We start from the raw sequence: 27,156 nt of genomic DNA on the forward strand, positions 1-27,156 counted from the left end.
AAACTCGCCCCGAGGGATCTCCTCCCGTTATTTTTTTATTGTGGCCTCTCCTCCCGTTATTTGGCAGAAGAAAATAAGCCGCCCGCCTCTCAAATCAAAACCAAAAACAAGCCCAGCGGAAGAAGCCCAAGCGCGGGATAGCGGATGTCCAGCGTCTTCCAATTCTGGGGTACTTCCGCTTCTTTTCTCTGGTTTTCCTTCGCTTGCTCCCATGTTCTCTGTTTTGTTGCTTGGGCTTCTCTTTCTCTTTTTATGTTTATTTTGTGGTTAATCAATCCAACTTCACGACATCTGTCCTGCTAGCTTTTCCTTTTTGAATGTGAAGGATTTCAGTTAGAGTTTTGTTACTTGAAATGGCTTAAGAAATGAGGCTAGGTGCGTGTTATATTGGATATTTCATAGCTATGGAGTGTTATTGTTTATTTGGTGTTTAGGGATCAAGTTAGATTAAAGTTTGAAATTTGTGCGAAAGTATTCCCCCCTTAAGACTGTTGCTGTTTATGTCAATAAATGCGGCAAGAAGGAAGGGAAGAAAGGTCTGGACATACAAAATTTATATTTGTACTTGGTTCGCCCAAAATGGGGCTACATTTTTTATCTGAAATAACTGAGGGATCCCGTAGAGGCAAGGGTGCAAATGCCAGATGCGTTACGATCTTTAATCTAACAGAACAAAATTATCCCGCTCCCTTGGAAGAAAAACCCTTTCTCTGATAAAGATTGCAGGGCATAAACAAGAGATTACTTGTAGGAATATGTAAGTAATGTCCAAGGAAGCATACCTGTTCTTATTACCATAGCTTCTTCTTCTTAGACCTCTATATCTCAAACAAATGCTCTTGCTTTCTCTTGTATGCAAAACCCTAAGACTCTGTTTGGTTGCTGAGAAGGTGAAAGTTAAAAAACAAAAAAAAAAGTTTATTAAGTAGGAACTATTTTTTCTCCTTGTTCCATAGTAAAATGAAAATACCAGAAGAGAAAATCAGAGAGAAAACAAAGGGTCAAAATTTGCTAAGCTTTTTCTTCTGAAAAAAGTAGCGATTTCGAGAAAAAATAAATAAAAGGCAATTGGTTTAGTATAAGTTAAACATATCTTAGCCACTTTCTCAACAATTTGCAATGTAATTCTTTTTACTTCAACCAGACATGAGAAAATACTCAACTTTGTTTTCTTCCACTGATTTTTTTTTTCTTTCTTTCTTTCATTTTCTTGGCAACCAAATTGCTTAAAAACCCAAGTCTTCTGTTATAACCCCTAATGCATTGTCTTGGAGAAGCTAACCACTAGCTTCTCCATAAAGTCCCAAACCGATCTCAGATTTGTAAATGAATCCAATATGAACTGTATATACTAAGTCATAACTAATACAAATTCCAAATAGAGCTAAATTTGAGAGAATTCCTAGGCTTTCACTTTGTAATTTTCTCTAGACCCCACAAATTTCTGAGTTGATCAAGAGAGCTCCAACTCTAACCCCACACCTATTAAACCGACAGCCTAAGGGGGAGTACAAACCAGATTCAATTTCTTCAATTTCTTTTTGCCATGAATATGCCCTTTAAAAGTGACAAAACAGCAAAACATCTTACACATGGTTTTCAGAGCCAGATTGTACTGCATACTAGGCATACTGACTCTTGCTGATTGGGAATCGATACTTGGTATTCCCCCCTTACCAATCACCGGTACCAAGAATTGGACTCTAGTGGACACTGTACCATTTGGATACCAACGCAAGTATCGGTATTGGTAGTGAAAACCTTGATGTTGCATAATCTTGGAGGAAAGGTCATATATTGATTAATCTAGAATGCCTTTGAAGAGATCTGGTAAAATGGAGGTTTCAATGAGGGTTTTGCTGGTAATAATTTAAAACTGATGGAATGTTCAAAAGCTTGATGTACTTTTGTTTTATTATTATTATTATTTTGAGAATATGTTGGTTATTTGCCACCACTCAGATTTGACCGCTTACTTGGAGAGATATGTTCCAATCAATTGAGCTACCAGTTGATTTACTTTTAGTTAGAGGATTATATTTGTAGAATGAGAAAGAGGTGTTAAATGAAAGAACAAATTGTTGTTGGTGTTTCTAATGATTGCAAGAAGGGGCAAAATTAAGCTTTTAGTTGTTGAGAGAACATCATCGGATTTTGGCTGAAATTTTCTTTGATTGGATAACACACACATCCCTTGATTGCAAGAGTCATTTTCTCAGGGTGGTAGACATGTTCTAGCTAATGTATTTGCTGTCTACATGTATCTTTTATCCATGTCATGCTTTACAACAATTTTCTAGAACACAATCGCTAAACAAGTAGTTCCATTGTCTGAAACAAATAGTTATGCATACTTCATCTGGAACACGTACTTTTAAATCAATTTGAATTGTTCTTTTATGATCCTGACATTTGGTTTTTCTCCCATACTTGCTTCCACCTCAATCTACTACCATTCCCCTTCTAGATGTAAGCTATCAATCTGCAGTTATGTCATGTTTTTTATCAACTATAGGGATATGTTCCAAAAATCTCAGGTACTTTTAATATTAACAAAAACAAGAACTTTGAAAGCACAAAAAATAGAGAAGTGCAGTTTTGCCGTAGAGGGAAGCTGAAACAACTCATTCCATCATTTGATTCGCCTAATGTTCTTTTTGATTAGAATTTGAGATATTTCTGTTTTAACTAGATCTCTTGATGATATGTGTTTAGCAACTGTAATGTGTTGCAATTTTATAAACATATTACATATCCCGTTGTAGATCTTTGTTTCTGGATTTTGAACTTTTTTGTGATTTTATGTATAAACACATTTATCTAATTTTAGTTTGTATGACAAATGTCTTGGAATTGTTTTCTGCACATGTTAAAGAATAAATATTATGGATGTTTATGATATGTCATAATCCATCAATTTCAGTTAATTAAGAAACTATCTTTATTTATTTAAAATGTCTCTACACACTAGTTTAAAGCAGCTGAAATTGGTTTATCTTTAGAAAAAAATAAAGTTGTATATTTAGGTGTTTTGATTGCAATTCTTTGTATAGACTTGCATCTCTCTGTCATGGTGCATTGGTTGCCTACTTCCCCTACCGTTCTGGCTCCTAACTAGCATAATACACCTACGAGACTAATGATGAACTAACTGAAAACATGACATAGCCCATAAAAGAATCATATATTACAAATTGATCAAAACCCAGATCCAAGGTCTGCTGAACCATTCTAAACCGGTCGGTTCGGGGTAATACTGAATCGGGACCAGTCGATTAACAGTATGGTTCATTACCTCGATTTGAAATGGAAGGAGAGGATAAGGAGAGATAGGAAAAGAAAGAGAGAAGAAGGGAGGAGAGGGAGAAGAAGGGAGGAATGGAGGGAAGAGAGAGGGGAAGAGAGGGATCGAGAGAGGGAGGAGAGCTCGAAAGCCCTTGTCGGAACACAGCTCCCCTAATTCATAGCCCTTTTTAGGTTTTCTAGTTTCGAATTGAAGTCGGTAATTGGTTTGCCAAAACAAGAGAGCCTTGCTTCGATGACAGCTTCCGAGCCCTTCCTCTTGGCCTTTTTGTCTCTCACCCTCCCTCTCCCTCTCTCTCTCTCTCCCTCCCTTCCTTCTCTCTCTCTCTCTTCCTCTCTCTCCCTCCCTCTCTGGCTCTCCCTTTGTTGGTATGCCTTGGAACAACATGGTATGGATCCATACCGTGCCGAACCAGTCGTCAGGGTGTACGTCCTTCGGTTTTGATTCGACGAATCTTTCTTAGATTTATATGGATCTTGATTTAGGATCAGTGATTGCTGAACCGACTCAAAACGAATGGTTTGACCCATATTGAATTGTACCAACACCAATCTGGGATGGCTCAGTCGCTCAAGTCGGTTTAGCCTCTAATTTATAAGAGCACTCCCTTGGATCCTCTTTATTTGGCTTTGAGGGTTTTGTAACCCCCTTCCCTTGATGCTCATTTGCTCTCTTCGCCGATCTTCAATGGTTTCATGCTTGTCTCGCCTTTGCTGTTGATGTTGTCGTTCTTAGATAAGCCCCCTCGTCTCTCTTCCTTCTCCCTCTCCCTCCCCCCGTCCCTCCCTCCCTCCCTCTTTAAGGGTTTGGGTTAGGGTATCTCTCTCCCCTTCTCGTTCCATCTCTCACTATCTCTCTTTGCTTGTGTTCGTGGCGGCCCTCCTCTTCGAATTCTGGTCCTCTCCTCTCTCTCCCCCTTCCTCCCTCTCCACTCTCTCCTCCCTCTCCCTATTTTCAGTATTCCTCGAAACAACACGATATGGACTCGTATCGTATTAAAGTGGTTGCCAGTCAGAATAACCTTTAGTATCGCTTCGGTGAACCTTGTTTAGGACCATCTATATGCAATATGTTATAAGTGCTTTTGTATGTCATATCATCTCTTACCAATGTTTCTAAAATACATTACTGGTGATCTAATGGATTAAAAGGTATTAGAGTATTGGAAGAGGATATCTAATTTTCTAAGATAAATAAAATTAATAAGTTATTGTTGATAACCCTCCCTCTCACCCCCTCTCGCAGTTTGATGCTTTGAGAGCCTTTGAGGCTCTCCTTCGCTCTCTCTCTCAAGGTCCGTAGCTGGCCAGTGTCAGTGATGTCCTTCCTTGCGTTGACTCTCCTCCTCCTGCTCAATGGAAACCCTAGCCTTGTGTTGATGGCCTTCCTCGCGTTGATGCCATCATCCATCTCCAACCCCAAGAATATTAGCCTTAGATGGAAACCCTAATCCTCTTTCTCGTTCACATTTGAAACCATCCATTGTTGACGATGATGACAGGTGAGTTTTCTCTCTCTCTCCCTCTCTTCCTCCCCCCGTCTCTCCTATCTTTATCTCTCTCTCCCTTTACCCTCTCTCCTTGTCTCTGACCCCTGATTTTGTAGGGTTAGGGTTTTCTCTCCCCTTCCCTCCCTGCCTCTCTCTCCCTCTCCCCCCTCTCTCTCCTCCTTTCTCTCTCTCTCTTTCTCTTCCTTTCCTTCTTCCCCACTCCATTCCTCTTTCTATTTTGATGCCCTGGAACGGCATGGTGCGGACCTGTACCATATCAAATTGATCTCCAGCTAGTACGTGCCTTGGTACTAGTTTAGTGAACTTTGGTATGGATTATGTTATTTCATAGCTCTAGCTCACTTTGCTTATAGACCTTTTTTTATATTTTTGTAATATATATGCACGTGTACAACATATATATATATACATCTGTTTGTTTTTATGCTGTGGCTACATCATCTTACTTCCAGATTTCTTGTATTAGTGTACTTATTGTGTTGTATCTATATGTTGGATACATGTCCATGCTTTATAGGTTGTATAGTACTCTCCAGCATGTTCCACATGCAGAAATACATGCATGCATATGTCCATTTATATGCATATGCTTTACAAGCTCCATTTTCTTAGGCCTTTTTGTTCACTGAAGTTTTCTCTCTTTTATACTGTTATATGCAACATCTCGCTTATATAATCAACTATTTCTTGATCACATGCATAGGGAACCAAAGATGTCACTATGTCAAGCATTCCATCATTGCACCAGTCATTCATTGTTTTGGTGCACCCTTCAATGAGGCCATTTATAAAAGCAATTAAGCTTTTAGATATTGCAACTATGTGAAAGTATGGAGATTGACGAAAGAAAATCTAAGTTTCTCTATCTTTGATGCCCAAGATGACAACCTTAGAGAGGGGGGGGGATTGGGTTTTTCAAAACTTTTTACAAACTTAAACAATGATTAAGTAAAACACAAGTATGCACAACGAAATGAATGCTGAAGATAAGTGCAGAAAATAAAAACAAGCACAAACAAATCAAACACCAATATTTTATAGTGGTTTGGTGCCGACCCTACACCTATGTCCACTTTTCAAGGCTTCCTTCTTGAAAATTTTACTATAATCTATAAACAAGATTATAACTCATTTGTTTTCTAGGCTCACAACCAAACCCAGTTAATTTTTTCAGGCAATCAACCAAAATCAAGCTATTTTGCCGGTACAACTAAAACCTACCTCGAGTTCCAACACCTAGGAACTTCTTGCTGATTTCCAAGCTCGGCAAAACTTAGTCGATTTTTCAAGAAAAATCGACCGCAACCTAGCTGTTTCACGGATACAACCAAACTTTATAAGCCAACCTATTTTTATGGTGTCAGCCACACCAAAAACACCACACAAGATTTTCTAATCTCGTGTACAAAATAGGGATAGAAAATTATATACACAATGACCTTTATAAATGTTGGATTTTTCTCGTTGTAGCTCGTGCTTGATTTGCTCTGAATATTGAGATCTTGAAAAATGGAAGTCAGCTCTTTTCCTTTCCCTTTCCCTTTCTTGCTTGCTCTATGTAGATTGATGGAACTTGAAGATTGAAAGTTGAAGCTCTCTCTCAATATTTAGAAGCTCTCTTTGAAGTGGGTGGAGGCTTTGGATGGTTACTTCTTAGATTGATACTTAAGTTGAAGCTCAAGAAGTGGTGATAGATTTGTATTCCTTTTTTTTATCTTATCTACTCACTTTTCTTGATCTCCTCCCTTCTTCTTGTCTTTCTTGGGTGTTCGTATGCATTTATATCTTCAACAACTAGTTAGAAAACGTTTCTAGCTATTAGAAAAGCGTGTTCCTATGCATTTATATCTTCAACAACTAGTTAGAAGATGTTTCTGGCTGTTAGAAAGGCTAAAAGAGCCATTAGAAGTGAATATGGCCATTTTGGTTTTACAGAAAATCTAGCCGTTATTGTTGTCAGGCTTAGATGGTTCGACCCTAAATGGACAAACAAAAAATAGAAAGCAGTCAAAATTCTTTAGGGGTCGACTTGAGATAGCCTGGGGTCGACTCATCCACTATAGAAACTCCCAAAATTCTTCAAAAAACTTCTCCATGCTTCTCTAATCTTTTAACCTCATTTAGCTCTCTATATAACAAATTTAACTTCTCCAAGAACACAAAATTATTAATATTATACTCAAATAATATTTTGTACTTATCAAAATGAATCCATTGGGTAAACGATCTCTCACTTTTTGATGGTGACAAAATTTTGAGTATATGCAAAATAAAGCATATTGTGTTTCTAGAATTTATGCACAATTAATCTATTTATGTAGAATTAATCTATTTATGTAAAACATGAAGTAAATAAAATGTTCAAATTAATCCAAGCTAATATATATTCAATTAAGCATATGCTAAACTTATTCTCTTCCCCTTTTTGACAGCATAAAAAATTTGCCTTCTAAAATTTATCAAATATTAATAGAATTATAGCAACTTCAAATTTGTTCCAATCAATATTCAGGGGAATTAAAAAGCTTAAAGATGAAAAATCAGATTCAGAGCTTTTAATCATTCAACTTTGATGTATCAGACACTTGGGTTTCAAGAGTTTCAAAAATTTTAGACTTAGCAATAGTTAACTTTCTCTCTCCCCCTTTTGTATTAAATTAGACCTATTTAAGATCAATTTTAGTGGTGCTAAAAAATATCAAATATTAGAGTTGTAATTTGGTTTATGATTGAAGCACATGATGTAACAACCAAATAGCAAGTTTCAAGGTGTATCTGAACAAATTTCAAAAGAGGCTTATTGAAGAGACTTAATTTTCATTTCTTCATATGTTATCTTCTCTTTTTGTAAAAGTTTTTAATTTATGCTGTTGAGTTCTATATGATCTCTGCCTCTTAAGTTTTCTTTCTCTTCCTTAATTAGTCGTTCCTTTTAAAGTTTCAGGATTTGTAAAAGTTTTTAATGAAACTTTTAGATTAATAATTTAAAATATGTATTTTCTATGCATTGTAGCTCTTAAGTCATTAATATCAGGATATATAGAACACATATTTCAAAGTATCAGATCATATTCATTTTAAAGATATGAGAAGCTTTATAGAACCAAAATCAAATAAGGAGCTAATATTGATGAGTTTCAGCAAGTATCAGTGCATTATAATATGTATCATGACATTAAGCACAAGGATCATAGAATTAAAGCATGTAAGGCAACATAAAGAGATCCATCAAAATCAATCCACTATTTTAGTTCTAACATATCTATAAATTTAGAATCATTTATGTTTCTTTCAGATAAGCAAGGTTATGGTCTAATTTTCAGCTTTTTTAGTAATTTCAAGTTTAAATCAGAATGCACTAATACTGGTTTATGTTTGATTAATTTTTAATTTGAGGTACATAATTTTTTTTAGATCTTTGTTGACTAGTAATTATTGATACTTTAGGAACCCATATTTTCTTATTTCCATCAGCAGTATTGTTTTTAAGTGAACAAGAATGTGCCATATGTCCCTTTCTTCCACAGTAATTACATTTTATGAATGGGTTGTTAGAGTTAGTTATTTTTGTATCATGCATACACTTTTGATTGCCTAGAATTAAATCCAATTTCTCCTTTCCATATGTGAATCTTGAAAGCTTAGTATTTAAGTCTTCTACTTTTAATTTCAGATCATTATTTTTCATAGTTAATTGATCTTTTTTTTTTTGAAATTAGTTCTTTTGCTTCAGATAGTTTGGAGTTTATTTTTCTAAGTTCTCTATTTTTCTTTTCTAATTGTTTTAACTCGAAAAGAAGATCTTCAAAAGTATTTTGCAATTCATCTAATGTAAAATCAGAATGGGGTTTAGGTTTTACCTCATCTTCTTGTGTCGTAAAGCACAAGTTGTTAACCTTTGTTTTCTTCTTCTTTGGAGCTGAATTTTTGCTGTTGCTCTAAATTTTCTTCTTCTTCTTCTTTTTCTTGCTTGGCTCCCCCTTAGCCAAAGCTTTCTTTCCTTTCATCTCTTTCTTCCTTCCAGCTTCTTCTTCTTCTTCTTCAGGAGACTTCTGAATTTTCTGGTGATTAATGATAGATCTTCATCTTCTTCACCATATTCCTCAATTTCTAGGCTAGCTTCCTGATTTGAGGATCTGAACGCTAAAATTTTCTTCCCTTCATTGCTATCCTCTTTTTGGTTCTTCATGCTTAGCTTATGGGTCATGAGAGAACTCAAGAGCTCCTCCAAGGATAGCTCGTTTAGATTCTTTGCCTCTTGAATAGCTGTCACTTTTGCTTTCCAAGACCTAGGCAAAGATCTAAGAATCTTCTTCACATGATCAGCATTAGTATATGATTTTTCTAAAGTTTTCAAATCATTCATAATATTTGAAAGTCTTGAAAACATTATAGAAATTGATTCATAAGATTGCATATTAAACATTTTATAATTTTGTGTTAACATATTAATTTTTGATTTTTTCACATTATTGGTTCCTTCATAGATTATTTTCAATTTATCCCAGATTTTCTTAGCAGAAGAAAATGTAGAAATTTTATTAAATTTATTTTTATTAAAAAAACAATAAGCTATATTCATTGCTTTAGCATTTAGTTGAGCTAATTTCTTTTCATTATTGTCCCATTCAATTTTGTGTTTGGGAATCTGAATTTCATTTATGATTTTAGTGGGTGTGTGTGGGCCATGTACTATAATATTCCATACATAGTTTTGTGCTTGAATAAAATTTTTTATTCTAGCCTTCCAATAAGCGTAATCAAATCCGTTAAAAAGAGGTCTCACAAAGGAGCATCCTTTAGCAAAGGACATTCCAAGGGTTGCTATATGGATCTTAGGCTCTAAACGGTTAGGTCTATAAAAGATAAGAGAACACTTGCTCTGATACCAATTATTGCCCAAGATGACAACCCAAGAGGGGGGGGGGGGTGAATCGGGTTTTTCAAAATTTTTTACAAACCTAAACAATGATTAAGTAATATACCAATATGCACTGTGAAATGAATGCTGAAGATAAGTGCAGAAAATAAGAACAAGCACAAAGAAATCAAATACCAGAATTTATAGTAGTTCGGTGCCAACCCTTCACCTACGTCCACTCTCTAAGATTTTCTCCTTAAAAATTTCACTATAATCTATAAACAAGATTACAACTCATTTGTTTTTTGGGCTCACAACCAAACTCAGTTGATTTTTTCTGCCAATCAACCAAAACCAAGTTGTTTTGCCGATATAGCTAAAACCAACCCGGAGTTCCAATACCTAGGAACACTTTGCTGATTTTCAAGCTCATCAAAACTTAGTCGATTTTTCAGGGCAAGCAACCACAACCAAGCTATTTTATGGGTACAACCAAATCTTACAAGCCATCTGATTTTTACGATGTCAGCCACACCAAAAACTCCACACGAGCTTCCTTAATCTTGTGTACAAAATAAGAATAGAAAAATATATACACAATGACCTTTACAAATGCTGGATTTTTCTTCTTGTAGCTTGTGCTTGATTTGCTCTGAATGTTGGGATCTTGAAGAATGGAAGTCAGCTCTTTCCTTTTCCTTTCTTGCTTGCTCTATGTATTGTGATGGAACTTGAAGATTGGAAGTTGAAGCTCTCTCTCAATATTTCGAAGCTCTCTTTGAAGTGGGTGGAGGTTTTGGATGGTCGCTTCTTAGATTGATACTCAAGTTGAAGCTCAAAAAGTAGCGATAGACTTGTATTCCTTTCTTTTTATTTTATCCACTCACTTTTCTTGATCCTCTCTTTTCTTCTTGTCTTTCTTGGGTGTCTCCATGCATTTATATCTTCAATAACTAGTTAGAGGACGTTTCTAGCTGTTAGGAAAGCTAAAAGAGCCATTGAGAGTGAATATCGCCATTCTAGTTTCGTAGAAAAACTAGCCGTTATTGTTGTCAGGTGCAGACGGGTCTACTGAAATTCTTTAGGGGTCGACTCATGATCTTCAGGGGTCAACTCGTGAAAGGGCTATTTTTGACGGCTTTCTGTTTTCTGTCTGTAGCCATTCAGGGGTTAAATCATTTGTGCTCGGGTCGACTCGAGATAGCTTGGGGTCGACTCATCCACTACAGAAACTCCCAAAACTCTTCAAAAAACTTCTCTATGCTTCTCTAACTTTTCAACCTCATTGAGCTCTCTATAAAATAAATTAACTTGTCCAAGAACACAAAATCATTAGTATTATACACAAATGTTTTGTACTCATCAAAATCAATCAATTGAGTCAACAATCCTCAATAGATTTAGTTCATAACAACTAATCTTGTTGTCAGTTCTTTGAAAGTCCTGATTCTTAGATGAGCCGCAGCACATAACTTGCCAAAAAATGGAACAATGATTGGGTTTCTCTTGGTCTAATGCATCATTTGTTTTTATAAGAGGCTGAATGTGGCTGAAAAATCTACATATACCTTATTGTTGAACTGCTTTGCAACACACATACAGTTCTATATTTTGCTGATCCTACATGATAGCACTTTCTCTTTTTGTAGATACATGAATAAACTAGGCACTTCATCATAGCCTGCTTCTAAGTTATTCTTTTATGGCAGTGCAAGTTTTTGTCTTGCATTCCTAGGAGCAGTCGCCTGCTTGGTAATCAATGATCTTTTAATTGTAGTAGCTAATTGATGGTGTCTCTGACTGTCATTTGTGCATCAGTTCATGCCTTAAGATTCGGTTGATAATTCCAGCTATGTACCTTAAAAATTTTATTGATTTATTCTACTGTACAACTTGATTTGATAATAGTTGGTTTGTTTTTCCTTGGAAGGTATATGATTCAAAATGTAGCGACTAATGATTACCATCTTCAATGTCGGTTGTGACCTCAGGTTGCTTGTGTAAAACAAAATGACGGAGGAAGAAAAGACACAGTATACATCCTTCTAGTGAAAGAATGGAAGCCATCACATCTGGGCGCAATCAGTTAAAGCACCAGTTTAAACCTGGGGACACTGCATGGATCAAGATCCATTACAATTCATGGTGGCCTGCTCAGGTATACTGTGAAGATGAATATCCATCTTAAATGCTTTTTCTTGTGCCTATGCATATGAAGCCACCATAACTGTAGCTAGGCAAGAGAATCCTTTGCATATTGTGAGAAAAAAAATTAAAAACTCCTTTTCTTAACACAAAAATAAAGAATAATTAGTGGGTTGATACTAGGTTGAAAGTCCGTCATAAAATTTCATGACCTTTTGGATGGAAATCTGATCCATAAAGCTGGCCCAGTCTAGATGGAATAAGGTTTGTTTATTAAGATAAGTTTCTTGTTACCATCTAAAGAACTGCATTTATCAACAATTGTCACTATGGAGCTTGTTTATTTGTCTTGTCATGTTCACTAATAGTCATGATCCCCTGTAGTTCAGATAGTGGTCTTTGTATGACAGTGATTTTCCCTTTTCTTTTAAGATCGTTGATGAGAAAACTGTGGGTAATAAACCCAAAAAGAAGGCAAAGGATGAAATTTTGGTTCGGCAGTATGGAACTTATGAATAGTGAGTGGTTCTTCTCTTTCCTTGTTACTATTATTAATGATTGATTTTGTTGGGGATATCATTGATTTTTTGCGTTTCTTCTTAGCTTGTACATGGACCCTTGGAAAAATAGTTCTGAGTTTGAGAAAGTATGTTTGCTTAACCCATTGCTTATGAAGCAATTTACTTTTCTTTTGTTATATTTTACTTTGTCTTCCATTTTATCTCTTGGTTTTTTTTTTTTCCAATTTTGGGCTACTACTGACTCAGTTCTGTCATATATATCTGTGCCAAAATATAGTTTCTTAAGCAAGAAAATTGCGATGCTGGAGGAGCATTCCAGAAATCTCTGGAGGAGGTACCTTTTTCTTTTATTCTTTTGCCCCATCAGAATATATTCCCTCATCATCTTGTAGTTATAATGTGGAAAAAGCTCAGTACTGATGATTTCTCCAATTTTATTGAACTGGACGAGTACAGGACCTTTTATGCCTGAAATCAGCTGGCAAGTCTAAGAGAAAAGTTTCTAAATCTAAAGGTTAGCCAATCATTTCATAAGTCATCTTTTGTTCTTCACAGTCTCTCTTCATGTGCAAACACATTTGGGATAAATTACCTCTTACCCTTGATATGTTTGGTTCCATGTTGCACACTGTCCAAACATGATTCTGCTTCAAAGGGAGTTGGCTTTTCTGCCAATATAAAGCATTAACATAAATGGGAAAAAGAATAGTCTATGATTACATCTGTAACCATAACCTTCATGCAGATAGAGGCCAATTTGTTGATATGAAAGAGGGTAAGCGTTCTGACTGTAGAGACTAACAGTGCTACATTTTTTGCAATTATTCTTTCGTTATCAAACAATTGAATTTTGATGACAGTCTCTGAAGTTGCATCATGTATAAAGTTGTGCATGGACCGTTTTACTATCAAAGAGATAACCATGAGTAGAATTATGTATCTTTTATTATTACACAACAAATGTCGGTTTATTCTTTGTTTTTACATATTTTTTCATGGTATTTATATTGCAGAAAATTTTATGGTTGAAGCTCTTAAAGTCAAAAAACAAAAACAAGATAAGATACAGAGAAACCGGGAAGCAATTGGACCTGTCTCTGTGAGTTTACATGTTACAATAATTAATCTCATAGTCATTGATTGTTTTAGAGCCTCAAATCCAAATTGGTTTTAATTATTAGTGAAGCCAAAAATCTGGGGTATCACAGTCACTGCCATGTGATAAGAGACCACTGGCAAGGACAGACTGAGATTTGATTATCACCTCAGTTTTCAAGAGCTCTCAATATAGTTCCTTCTTCACTTGTAACATCTGCTTGAACAATGTGTTAAATACTTTATTAATTAATTTAAGCTTTGCTTTCAGCCTGGGTGTCCTTCAGATAAATTAAAAAAAGTGAGAGCAGAGCAGGGCAAAGACAAGTCCAGGGATGAATCTCAGACAGGTTTAAAGATAAATCAAGATAATGTAAGAAAACCAATGATAGCAGAGAAAGGCAGAGCAGCAGGTTCTAAAATCAGAAGTACAAAGCAATATAATTTAAGACAGCCAAAGCATAACAATGTTGAGAAACAGGTGAAAGGAAATGTTAAAGGTGAAGCTTTCAAAGACAAAGGAGTGGAGCAAGGGGAGGTACGAAAGAAGAACGTGGTAGACAAGGAAAAATGTGGAACTTCTAAAATGAAAAACACAAATCAAGATGGTTCAAGGCAGATGAAGCTTAATGATGTTAAGGAGCAGGTAACATTAATGGTTAGAGACGAAGCTTTGACAAGAAAAAATATAAAGCGATATATTTTCAGAAATCGGAAGCATAAAGATGTTAAAAACCAGGTAAGCATCGGACAAAGTAAGGAAGGCAGGCAAGATGTGGCACGAAAGGCTGTCAATGGAGGTTCAAAACTCGAAATGATGAAACAAGATTGTTTAAGAAAATTAAAGCGTAAGTATGATAAGGAAGAGAGAACAGAAAAGGATGGAGATAAAATTTCCAAATGCAGCAAGAAAAAACAACGTAAAGAAGGAAGGTCAAGTGTGATAGAGAATGCAACAGATGGAGTTTCTGAAGTCAAAAATGTAAAGCAAATGGGATCAGGACTACCAAAGCATGATGGCACTAAAGAACATCATATTGAGAGTCCTTGCTCTGTGAGTATATCTCTCTCCTCTACCCATTTATCATTCGTTTACCATTTCTCTTCTTATTTTATGATGTTATGTCATGGTAACTTCAATTAATTCATTAGACCAAGTATGGCACACCGCAAGAAAGAGGTGGTCTTAGTGCAAGGAGAACTAGAGTGATGCAAAGTCTGGGCCTAATCGCTCCATTAGGGTCCCCATTCCGCAGAAATGGATTGGTGGAAGCTGCAATGCTGAAACTTTGATTGTAAGTAACTCTTTTTGTCAACAACTTGGCTTAATATATTGATATCAGTTGATAACTGATTCCAACGCATCCCTCCCCTCTTATTTTGTTGAATAGTTGCATTGAACACAAAGGCAAGGTGAAATCCTTTTATATATAACATTTTCTTTTGCTAATTAATAGTTAAGATGTATGCAGGTTATTGTCGGTCTTTGTAGAAACCAAAATCTGGAGTCCATAAAACTAAATTTCTTCATCATATAAGCATTTATTCATAATTATAGCGAGAAGGTTGTTATGTTTTTTTTTTCTTTCCTGGTTGAAAAAAATTTGATGCTATCCATCAAGACTCAAGTTTTGTAGTCTGGCTTCATTATTTGACATGCTGGTAGCAGAAAATGGTTAGCGTGTTAAACTAGTTGAGAAAAGTTAATTTTCTTATTAGGGATGCAAATGGGTCGGGTTAGGTCGGATCATGAGTGACCCCGATCCAACCCGGTTCCTTGTTCGGGTCCTAATTTTATACCCAGGCCCAACCCAATAGAAGATCGGGTCGGGTCGGGTCCACCTCTACAATTTTTGTTTTAGTGAGACATTCGGGTTGGGTAGGGTCCATGTATAACCCAAACCCAATCCAAAAAATTCAGGTCCGGTTCAAGTCCGGGTTGGGTCCGATTTGGACCCATTTGACTTTCCAAAATAGGTGATTCGACGCCTCCTCGTTGCCCAATTCCTCTTCTTTAGATTGTCTGCCCCGTGAGGAGGTTGTTTTGAAAAGCAAGCTAGATAAACACTCTACTTTTTCTGGCAGTGGAAGTCTCCAGTTGGTCCGGCCAATCTTTGAAGTGACTCCCCCATTAGTGAAAAAATTGTAACATCCTTTTACCATGAACTGTTTGCTTCTGCATCATTTCCATTCTGCTTCATCTATTACCTAGGTGAGTTCTATTTCATCGAGAAGAAGCTTTAGTTCTTGGAATCCTTCCAGGCCTCCTTAGTTCATAGGCGAGATAAAATTGGTTCCAGCCTCTATTTCCTGGAAAAAATCTGCTTCACTGTTTCATGAGGTTTTTTGGAGATAAGGAACATCGATGGGAAGATGTTTTTCAGTGGTTCATCTAAAATCTAGACATTATTCCAAAAAACAATTTGCCTTCCACTTCTAACTTTAAAGGATGCACAATCGAAGAACCGGTCTTTAGACTTTTAGGATGCCTTTCCAAACCTACGATGATCTTCTGTAATCGTTTTCTTCATGCTGTCTTGGAGATCTGTTTCTGAACTGCAAGTTTTGAATGAGGGCATTCCACGGCCTGTTGTTTTCCTTAGACTTCTCCACAGGGCTGGCTCAAACCTTAGGCGACCTAGGCAGTCGCCTAAGGCCTCGGCCCAAAGAAGGCCTCCGCCCAGACTCCGTGTCTACAGTGAATCGCAGTCGCAGAGCCAGAGCAACGGCTATCTCGACAAAGACATGGGAAGATGAGGGTGTCTGGAGTCGCCGTCCGCAATCTGCCGTCCCAATCCCATCGCCCACGGCCCATGGAAGCTATAAACCTACGGTCCTACGCCTCTGACAGCCTGGCTCCTCTAGGCTCTGCCGCTTTGGCTCTACGCCTCTACCTCAGGTGCTCAGTACCTCTTCAGTCTTCAGCAGTTCAGCTCTTTTGCAAGACTGCATCTTCCTCCTTTCCTTTGCTCCTCATCGACATTGTCCTCAGTCCTCCTCTTTTGCTTTGCTTCACCGTCTTCAGAGTGCCGCCGTGCCAGCCGCCGGGGTTCCAACTTACAAAGAGTACCGCCGATTGCGGGCCCCTCCCCCCCTCCACCTGTGGGCTGTAGCCAAGAAAGGCTTCTTCCGTCGCACCCGCGGCTGCCGCTTTTCCTCCCCGCCAATCGCGGCGTCGGAGGTCTACCTTCCTTTTTTCAGTTTTCATCTCCTTCTTTACCCTTTTGTTCTTCAATCTTCATCCATTTTCTTGATCTTTTTCTCCTTTTAGTTTTATATTAAATGTTCTGGGCGTTTTCAATGCATCTTATACGGGTTTTGTTTGTGACTCTGATCAATGCGATGATGCGAAATGTGGGAGCTTTAATCCGTAGTATTAGGTTACCCTGATTACTGGTTTGCATTAGGATCTTGTTAGGGCTTTAGGGGAGGAAGTATTTATCCTTTTTTTCTAATTATTTGCCGTTTAGAACTTCATGATACTGTTTGTGATCTGCTTATTTATCAATCTCTGAAGCTCTGATTATGATTTGGGTTTATTTATCAATCTCTGAAGCTCTATTTTCTAAAATTGTATGAGAAATTGTTCTTGCACATGAAATCAGATCTCTGAAGCTCTGTTTTCTAACCTCTATTATCAATTTCAGAAGCTCTGTTTTCTAAAATTGTATGAGAAACCAACTCCTCTGTTTGCATTAAATATTTTCATATATAAGTAACTAAAATCAGATCCAAACTATAATTTTTGTACATATGTAAAAATATCATCTGATCCCTGTTTGGTGTTCATGTTCCTCATTAGCATGTGGTGATGACATAACGTATTGGTTTGTCCATTTAATAAGCTGTAGAAATTAATTAAAAATTCAAAAAGTAAGTCATGGTGGCAAAGAGTTGGAACATTAGAACATAGCTCTCTTTTGTATCCACCTTATAATTGTGACACCAAGTTCAGAATGCTCAAAAACAAGGATTAGAGTTGGATACAGCTACTTAAATTTGGTCAAGATTAATCTTATGTGCTACCTGAGTTCTTTTTTGATACAGTGTTGCTTGTAAAATAAAATGAATTCTTTCCAAGTAATGGACATAATCAACCAAGTCTAACCATACCCTATCTGAAGTGCAGACTGTCTAGAGGAGTTGGTTTTAGCTAATGACAAATGTATAGCTAATGCAAGGTACTGTGGTACAGACTACAGAGTGCTGCCGTGCCGGAATGTCACTATTTAAGGCCGAGCATGATATCCATGTCTATAGCACGAAAACCAAAATGAAAAGTCTGGATCCTATCTGAAACTTATGCAAAACATGGGTACCAAATTTAAATAGTACCAAATTTATTTGCTTTGTTTTTTGACTTTCTTCTGAATTTCTATTTACGTTAAATATTTTTAAACTGAAACTTTGAAATTGAAGTGGAAACTATGGAAGCCTAATGTTATTAGTGTAACTGCATTTGAAACTGAAATTGAGCTTTTGAACCTTGGTCTATATAAAATTGCACATTGGAATTTGGTGGCTCCACTCTGACCTATATTGCTTAACCATTAATGTTGTCATATTTTCCTTCTTTATTTTGTTCTTTAGGGGAGGTGTGCATAACCATTAATTTTGTCATCTAATTTGAGTGCATCAATTTCCTAAAAATTTCCTACCTATGGAATGAGAAATGTCTTGAACCCTTCAATTCATGATTTGTTTGAATTTATTTATGCTTATTGGTTTTTGCTAGAAATGCCAGCTTTTTAAATAAGTTTTATTTTTACCATTTTTAAATAGTATTTTAATGAATCTTGAGTATAAAAGTTTGATTAGTAATTTTGCATCTCAAAAAGCTAGACGAATTATTTTTAAATAAAATTTTAAAGTATTTATAATTATTAAAAAAATTATTATTTGAAAAAAGGGTCTTCTTTAGTGAGTTCGCCTTAGGCCTCTAAATGCATTGGGCCGTCCCTGCTTCTCTGCCATTACTTCATTAACAAACATTTGTTGAGACCCTTAAGTTAATGACTCCCAGGCCTCCCAAGGATTTTGGGCGACACATCTGCACCATGGCTGGTTCTTGTGTTAAATTTTATGCATGTAGGATCATCTTCTATCCATGGGCAAAATTTGCTGTGTTTTATCATGTAATCTTTCATTGAACTAGCAGCTGCCTTTTGCAACTTCCATTCATTCTCAAATTGCTTCTCTAATTTGTTCAAATCTGCTTAGCATTTCTTATCTACCATTTTATGATCAATCTATTTATGTAAGGATTCAAACATCATCATATCTTTTAAACTCTTCTTGAGCAAAGTGGCAACCCCTATGTTCTTTTCCATCAATAGAAGTTGTGACCATTTGCTATATTTTATGCCTCCTAATTATCATAGTATATGTTCAATGCATCTGTATCAAATGAGTTTGTCCTCTGCTGAAGTCCGTTCATGTTGAAGTAGTTGCTTTACGTGGCAAAGAACATTCTGATGTGAGACTACAATTATCAGCATGTATGCGGATGATTCTGGCTCCATGATTCATTTAAACTTTTGAGAAATACAATGAGGATACCACCATCCGGATTTGAACCCTCATGTTCTTACAAGTAGAGAGGTCCACAGGGTTTGCAACCAGTTGAACAAGGCTGATTGGCTATAGACACTTTCCGTCTGGCCCCTCTGGACAGAAAGAGGGTTGGAGGGGGATGGTGTGTCTGGTTTGGGCTAGAGCTCTGAGCCAGTGGCCAGGCCTTAAGCACCCAATTCCATCTGACTTATTTGATTTGTACCCCTCAGTCCGCGGGTCGAAATAATTTTACAGATTCGGATCGGATCGGGACAGGTTGCAGGATTGAAAATTCAAAATTACTCAAATTTCAAATGGGTCGGATTGGATCAGGGCGGGTCTAAATTACCCAACCTGAAAAATAGAACGCTAATTTTAGGACTCGACTCGGCCCATGAGTTCTCTAAAATGGATTAGGTCGGGTCTACGCGGGTCGAATTGGGTCACGGGTCAATCCGACCCATTTGTAGCGTACTTATCCACATGAAATGGTACATGATAGGCAGGAATAGCTCTTTGACTTATGATTTCATGTTAATTTGTCAGTCACCTGTCTGGTTTGGTCAAAACCGGTGATGTGATACATTTTTAGCTACTTAGAGATTAAGATGAAGGTTAGAACCAGCATAGCTTGCAAATTAGAGTTATTAATTTTAACTATTGGATAAGATAGCCCCCTTTCAATTTTCCTTAGCTCACTTAAGTACCCCTCTTGGGAGGTTTCAATCAAAGATTCAAAGTTAACAATCCAAGTGAAACTAATTTGCGTAAACAGTCGAGTTTCAAAGTTCATGATTTCAGCTCCGTTGAGTTCTATGTAAATCCATCTTGTTCAGCTTTAACTTAGAAAGGGGCAAGACTTACAATACATCAACCTCATTGTTTTTAATTGGATGGACTAATATCACAAAATATTACTAGGGTGCATTTGGTTCGCAATGGGAATCAAAATTGATTGGAATGGGTATTGGAGTGGCCATATTTTCTGTGGCATTTAGCTCGTGGCTAGAATCTGAATCAGGTGTTGGCTCAAAAGTTAAAATTTTGAAAAATGAATTGAATAGAGGGGAATTTTTGAAAAAAAAATAAGTAAATCTCTTGTGGAATGCTATTTGAATATGCGGAAAGAGCCAAAATTGAGTTTTGGGAAATCGGAGCATTCTCGTTCCCCTTGGAATAGGAATGAGAATAGGACTCCCCTAACCAATGACTGGAGTGGGAGTAACGTGGAAAGGTGTTGAACTTGGGCTAAAAGCTTAAAAGAGAAAATATGTTAGAGCAACTGATTATACCAAGATAGAAATTCTACTACGGCATGTGCAACATAACGAAGATGGTAGTTGGAAGAGCAGTAGAGGTGAATCATTCTCTTCCAAGACTATAAACACTATCTTGGTTGGCTATTTCAAGGATACAACTCTTATATATTTACCCGCTAATTCTAGGAATTCACCAAAAAGGAGGAGAGAGAATAGAAAGAAAGCAAGAATAATTGCCACAAGATAATTCTCACTAATCAATAACTCAAGAATTTTAAGTATTTTTAGTATGATTACAAGAGGAGCCTTGATGTTGGTCTTTATAAGTAGTACAAGGAGACTTATTTTTTTAACTTTTCAATGTAGGATTTCAAACTCTATCCTAACTCGAAGAATCTTAACTTCTAACTTTCCTAATAATATTAAAAGTTCTTTGAAAAAAAGTTTATTAAAAAAAATAAAACTTTCTAAAATTAACTAGCATCAACTTTTCTAACTGTGATAGAAAAATAATTAATCATCAAAAACTAATCATGTCTTGAGACTTAAGCATATGGAACCTGCGACTCATGCAGTTGGGACTTATGACCTATGTGTCACAACATCATGTACGTTTAGTTCAACCAACATCCACTGATTCATTGTAGATGCTCTGACATAGGGAGTCATTTATTTCTATTTCTATTTTCAGCTCAATTCCTTCCAACCAAATATGTTCGTAAATTATTGAATATTTAATCTTTGAAATCTCTCTCTCCGCGCGCGCGCCCACTGCTTGGAACAATGGTAGAAGAAGAGGATGAGGTGGATCTGAGTTCCTATATCTACCGAATATCTCCCTTTAAAGTCACATTGGCCCTCTACTATCAGCAAATTATTCCATTGCTGTGCCATCAATTGTTCGTACGCCATGATGATAGACTTCTTTCCTTTTAACTTTTCTGAGGGAAGGGAGAAAGAGGGAGAAGAAAAACTGTAGTCCTGATTTGGAATGGAATAAGCAATTTCTGCAATAAAGTTGTATATCCTCGATTGACATACTGAGTACTAGGAGAAAGTGAATTTTTGGTTTAAAATTATTATATACTATAATGATTATCCAAGCATCTCTCTCTCTCTTGCTCGCATGCAGTGTCACTCCTTCACTTGGCCCTCATCTCATTCCTTGCCAATACTTTGTGTCTATTGTTGCTGTTGTTGCTTTTATTTCCCCAAACCTGCCCCCAATTCAAACCCTAACCCTAATCTTGTGTTGAATACCTGAGCCAAGTACCAGTAGGGTTGCTGAGTTGAGTTGGATGAGGTTTTCAAAATGTTGGATGGGGTTTGAGTTTATCCTATCCTGGATCCAAGCCAATTCAATTTAATTAGTGCCAAAAAAAAGACGTGCTAATGTTCAAAGCCCCTGCTGCTGTAAGCTGTGGGGAAGATTAAATGTACATAGCCTTACCTCATGTATGGAGATATTATTTTTATGTTTTGAACTCATGACGGCCGGTTTATAATGAAGCAACATTACCATGTTGCCAAGGCTCACCCTCAAATTAGCACCAAAGTTACTCCCTAAGTAATGGCACTATGATCAGAAATTGCTCAAGAAGAAAAGTGACTCGTCTTTGAGTATATGTGTTTTAAAACTTACAATGCAGGTAAGCAAGGAAACTGTTTAAATTGACCGTTTCTCCTTATTTGAGTAATGATATTGCTATTGTTATTTATCCTGAGAACGGATTGGATATTGGTAATTATTCATATTTGTATCCATATCTTTCAATGAATATAAATATGGATACACATATTAAACTGATATCAAAATTAATATTTATATTTATTCTAAATGGATATGGATACGAATCGGATATTAAACATATCCATATTTTTTTAATTTAATTACAGATATAAATCAGATACTTTTTTGGATATTAATCAAATTTTGAGCACAATTCAATAATAAAAACTAGCAATAAAGACATAATCATAAAGGAAAGATTCAATTAAAAAAATATAATTTTAAAAAATTCATTAATAATAAAAACTAATAATTTTATAGAGGATATGCAGCTCAAGGTTGCTTGTTACCGAAGTAGACGGGATCTATGACACCTCTAAGGCATCTCATGACTGTCATTAGTTGCACTTACTAGGTGGAAACTAAGTGAACAAGACCTTCGAAATTCTAGTTGCTTGAAGACAACGAACTGAAAAAAGAGACGAAACGAATGAATGAGATATTTGAGCCTTTCAAGCATGCAGGATGATTCAAAGAATTTTATTCGACTTGGGTATTCGGTATTTGGGTATTAAGTAATGGTTTTAGTTTAAGTTTGGTTAATCACTTAGGCCCATTTGGGGAAGTTTTTTGAGGGCCAAAAAGTACTTTCTGGCCCTTCAAAAGCACTTTTAGATAAAATAGAAGTATTTGGTAAAATTTTCAGAAAACTATTTTAGCTTTTCCAGAAATCTAAAATAACTTTTTGGAAGTGGAGCTTCTCTAAAAAGGCACTTTTAGAAATTGTCGAAAAGCTATTTTGAGTTATAATATTTTTTTACCAAAATATTCATAATAAAATATAATAATTATACAGAGAGATAAATGGTCATCAGAAGGATAAAAAATTAATTTATGCTAATAATTATAATATTTTATACCTTTATTATTGTATTATACTATAAATATAATATAATATTATATTATATCATAATATATTAATATGTTATATTAAATAATTTAATATTATGTTATATTATACTGCAGTTATAGAGAGAATAGAAAATTAATTTATGCTAATAATTATAATATTTTATACCTTTATTATTATATTATACTATAAATATAATATTATATTACATTATATCATAATATATTTATATGTGATGTTAAATAATTTAATATTATGTTAAATTATTATGCTATATTATATAATATTATATTACTATATTATAATAATATTATATTACATTATATTAATATTATACTATATCATATATTTATGTATTAATACATATTATATTTTTATGATGCTCTGTTGTATAATACTATATAATGCCCTTTATGGTCATTTTATCATATCAAAACTACTTTCTTAGTTTATTTAGTAAACATATGTTAAAGTTGTACAACACTTTAAAAATGTAGTTTCTAAACAGCAAACAACTTTTTATAAAAGCTTTATTTCTAAAAGCTTTACTTTCAAAAGCTCTACTGCCAATAGCTCCTCCATACGAGGCCTTAGATAGAGCTTTTGGTAGGCTACAAAGCACTTTCTGACGCTCTAAAAGTACTTTTAGATGGAATAGGAGTGTTTGGTAAAAAAAATCGAGAAGCTGTCTTAGCTTTTCCAGAAAACCAAAACAGTTTTTTAGGAGAAACTCCAAAATGAAGCTTCTTTAGAAAAGCACTTGTAGCATTGTTGGAAAGCTGTTTTGATTTATAAAATTTTTTTCTTTTTGGACCAAAATACCCATGATAAAATATTATAATTATAGAAAATGTCTATTTATATTTATTAATATATAATGATAATAATTATAATATTTTATATCTTTATTATTGTATTATACTATAAATATAATATTATATTATATTAAATCATAATACATTGATATGTTATGTTATATAATATCAAATTATGTTATATTATTATTCTATAGTATACAAAATTATATTATTATATTATAATAATATTGTATTACATTATACTAATATTATAGTATATCATATATTTATGTATTAATGTATATGATATTTTATTATGCTTTGTTGTATAATACTATGCAATATCCTTTATAGTAATTTTATCATACCAAAAGTACTTTCTCAGTTTGCTTACCAAAAACATATTAAAGTTTTACAACACTTTAGAAATGTAGCTACTAAATAACAATAGCTTTTCATAAAAACTTTACTTCGAAAGCTCTATTTTAAAAAGCTCTACTTCCGAAGGCTCTATTGTCAATAGCTCTACCGAACGAGGTTTTAATTGGTTCTCTTGTTATATGGGTATCCGGATTTAAATTCAAAAAAAATCAAGTATATTCGCATCCATATCCAGAAGATTTTTGAACTGACTATCTAAATCCGTATTAGAATTCGATCAAATAAAAAAAAATAATATCCAAATCCGATCTGAATCGGATACGAACATGGATATAGTCGAATAAAAATTGATTTGTATTCCGAAAAAAAATATTTTTATAGCTTTATCGGATCTGCATGCCCCATGTAACTCTCCTCTCCTGCTCCATCCTAAGACTCTACTCGTTCCGCCTCATCTCTTCTTGAAGTATGGAATGGGCACCGGATCTATTGCCATCCTTAATCCTAAGAATAGAATTTTTGATCCTCTTGAGAACCTCCATCTCTGCCAGATAAAACCACATCATAACTATTTGAGCAGCCGATGTAAGATTATCATCAGCCGCAAAAATGGTGTTATGCAGATTATGTGCATATAAAACTCCTATTACTTCTCCTACATCTCGTGATTAGTTATTAAAAGAGAGAAAGTAATCAGTTTTCAACTGGTTCGCCTATTAATTTCAAAACTACAGTCCAAGAGCTAATATGGGTTTGGAAGGTTCAATTCAATAAAATATAATAAAAAAATGTCACATCTTACAAAATAATCTTATATAAAAAATATATATTAAAAAAAATTGCAAGATGTTCTGTCTCGATTCTACCGATGCTCGAGGCTAGAACTAGTTTTTGGGTCTTGCAAATCAATTCTTTAGTGAAATATATTAAAGTTTTTTTATTTAATTAAATCATTTTTTTTTATTTTTGTCATTGTCCGATTCAAGGTTAAAATTAACTACGGTTGCAAAAGAATAAAAATATCTTATTTTAATAGCAAATGAAGCTACTAGGAAACTAATAATAGAGGGACATAAGATAAAAAGCCATTAAATGTGAAAAATAGAGATATCTAAATAATATAAAACTAATAGCATTAATTTTATTATATTTGATTAATTTAATTTGAAAATATTTAATAGAGTAAATTAAAACAATTGAGATCAGAAATAAATTATATTTACACTGGAAAAATCTACAATTACCTCTTTAAAATTTATTTTTATTTAATATTTTAATCTATAATTTAATAAAATATTAATCAAACTATTAAATTTAAATAAAAATTACATATTATGCCAAAAAAATGATATAAGAAAATAAGTATAAGTAATTCAATTTTTCACAAGGGATATAACAAACTATTGTGCGTAAGTATCATAAATATAAATTTTTAAAAAATATAATTTAATTTTATATAATAATAGAAATAATAAATTATATTTAAAAAATTAAATTATAAAAATGAAAAATTTCAGGACTAAGTGTACGGAAGAGAACCCAGGGAGCCACGCCCGGCTTCGCAACTCGCAAGCTCCACCTCCCGCGCCTGAGCACCTGGAGCGACCAGCATGTCATCAATATATATATATATATATATATATATATATATATATATATATATATATATATATATTTTATTTTCTTAAATACCCCACTCAATCCAAAGTAGCTCAAGTGAAAACTGCCGTGGTCTTGCGCCATGTTCTCCCTAATCGCAGAAACACGGACCTGATATATTTCATATTACAATTTCTTTTTTATTTTTTCTGAGAAGAATTTTTGTGATTCTTATCGAAGAAAGGTTTTGTTTTGTTTTTTTTGTTTTTAGTTCCTCTGTTAGGGATGAATCTTGTAAAGGGCAACCTTAAACTAAGAATTCTCTGAGAAAAGATGTTTCACGATTGTGAATCCTACCGGCCGATGGCGGCGACACCGCTCCTACCGGCGGTGGCGATGTCGGTGGGGGGCGAGTGGAATCAACCGCGGATGCCTCCGCCAGCGGGGACGGACATGACCGGGATCTGCTTCCGGGACCAGCTGTGGCTCAACATCTACCCGCTCGATCGCAGCCCCGTCTTCGACTACATTGCGCTCTCCGCTTTCTACGACTGGTCCTGCAACAATGAGCAGCTACGCTCCCGCTCCATCCACCCCCTCGACCTCTCCTACCTCTCGTCCATCCTTTCCCTCAAAACCCCACCATCCGTTTCTCTTTCTTTCTGTTTCTTTTTGTCCGTCTTCTCTCAATGAGTTCGATATGTGGGTTTTTGGTTCTTTTTTGCGGGTGATTTTTAGGAAGATGACGGGTCTTGAGTACATGCTGAGCGAGGTGATGGCGCTGCATTCTGTTTGTGATTCGGAAGCAGAAGAGGGATGGGCCGGAGAAGGTCAGCCCAATGCTCACTTATTCCATCCTCGATGGTTCCATCTACCAGGCGCCGCAGCTCTGCAACATCTTTGCTGCCCGAATGGTGAGTTTCTTTTCTTGTACTTTTGGATTGTGCAAATGAGGATTTTGCTGCTTATTGGGGGATAATTGATGATTGGCGAAATAAGTATTCTGATTTGAATTTTTAGCTTTGTTTATGTAAAAAAAATATCATTTTTACATTTTTGGTGTTTAATGGCGAACTCTGACATATTTTTATCCTTCATTTGTTTGTTGTTAATTTGGTGTGGGCTAGGATTTGGTACGAAATTTGATAAAATTGTGTTTGCTGTACTGTTTTACTGTAATGCGAGTATCATTTAAGAGGAAACATATGTACTTTGTAATAGAGAATAATGGCAATGATAATGAGTATCTGAACCAATTGCTTGCGGGATTTGTGTGAGTAAACTGCATCAATATCAATCATAATCAGCCTAGAATGATGCAGTCAACAATTAATTACAGAATTCACATCTAAACTCTAGATTCTTCCAGCACAATTGGATGGGAAATCTGCTGTAGTGGCATTTGCACTTGAAGCCAGGTTTCCCTTTCAGATACACATTACAGGCAACGGCAGACTCTGAGTTTTGGGAAGTGGACTTCAGAGCCTTTTGT

General features: G+C 35.3%; 1 protein-coding gene and 1 pseudogene across 5 annotated transcripts in view; both read left to right on the forward strand.

Moving 5' to 3' along the window:
• On the forward strand, positions 1 to 26,076 carry LOC103718690 (uncharacterized). 4 transcript variants are annotated; one of them, XM_088701340.2, is made up of 10 exons: positions 7 to 169; positions 11,667 to 11,833; positions 12,253 to 12,338; positions 12,424 to 12,466; positions 12,619 to 12,675; positions 12,798 to 12,855; positions 13,355 to 13,440; positions 13,708 to 14,490; positions 14,589 to 14,731; positions 25,936 to 26,076. In XM_088701340.2, the coding sequence occupies exons 2-9, from the start codon at positions 11,732 to 11,734 to the stop codon at positions 14,727 to 14,729; spliced, it is 1,356 nt and encodes a 451-aa protein (XP_088557466.2). In that variant the 5' UTR covers positions 7 to 169; positions 11,667 to 11,731; the 3' UTR covers positions 14,730 to 14,731; positions 25,936 to 26,076. The 4 variants fall into 4 exon arrangements, with proteins under 4 accessions (XP_008805838.4, XP_088557466.2, XP_038983286.3 ...); XM_039127358.3 differs by lacking the exon at positions 25,936 to 26,076 and adding an exon at positions 17,566 to 17,696; XM_008807616.6 differs by lacking the exon at positions 25,936 to 26,076 and having other exon boundaries at positions 1 to 169; positions 14,589 to 14,887.
• LOC103697783 (mediator of RNA polymerase II transcription subunit 6-like) overlaps positions 25,998 to 27,156 on the forward strand; it is a 19,115-nt pseudogene continuing 17,956 nt past the window's right edge. The window contains exons 1-2 of the transcript XR_016395836.1: positions 25,998 to 26,281; positions 26,403 to 26,578. The product of XR_016395836.1 is annotated as a mediator of RNA polymerase II transcription subunit 6-like (transcript). The remainder of the gene's footprint in view (positions 26,282 to 26,402; positions 26,579 to 27,156) is intronic.

Source organism: Phoenix dactylifera, chromosome 7, assembly GCF_051530095.1.
Source record: "Phoenix dactylifera cultivar Ajwa chromosome 7, Ajwa_hap1_PhDact_Kaust_v1.1, whole genome shotgun sequence".
In the NCBI taxonomy this organism is placed as follows: domain Eukaryota; kingdom Viridiplantae; phylum Streptophyta; class Magnoliopsida; order Arecales; family Arecaceae; genus Phoenix; species Phoenix dactylifera.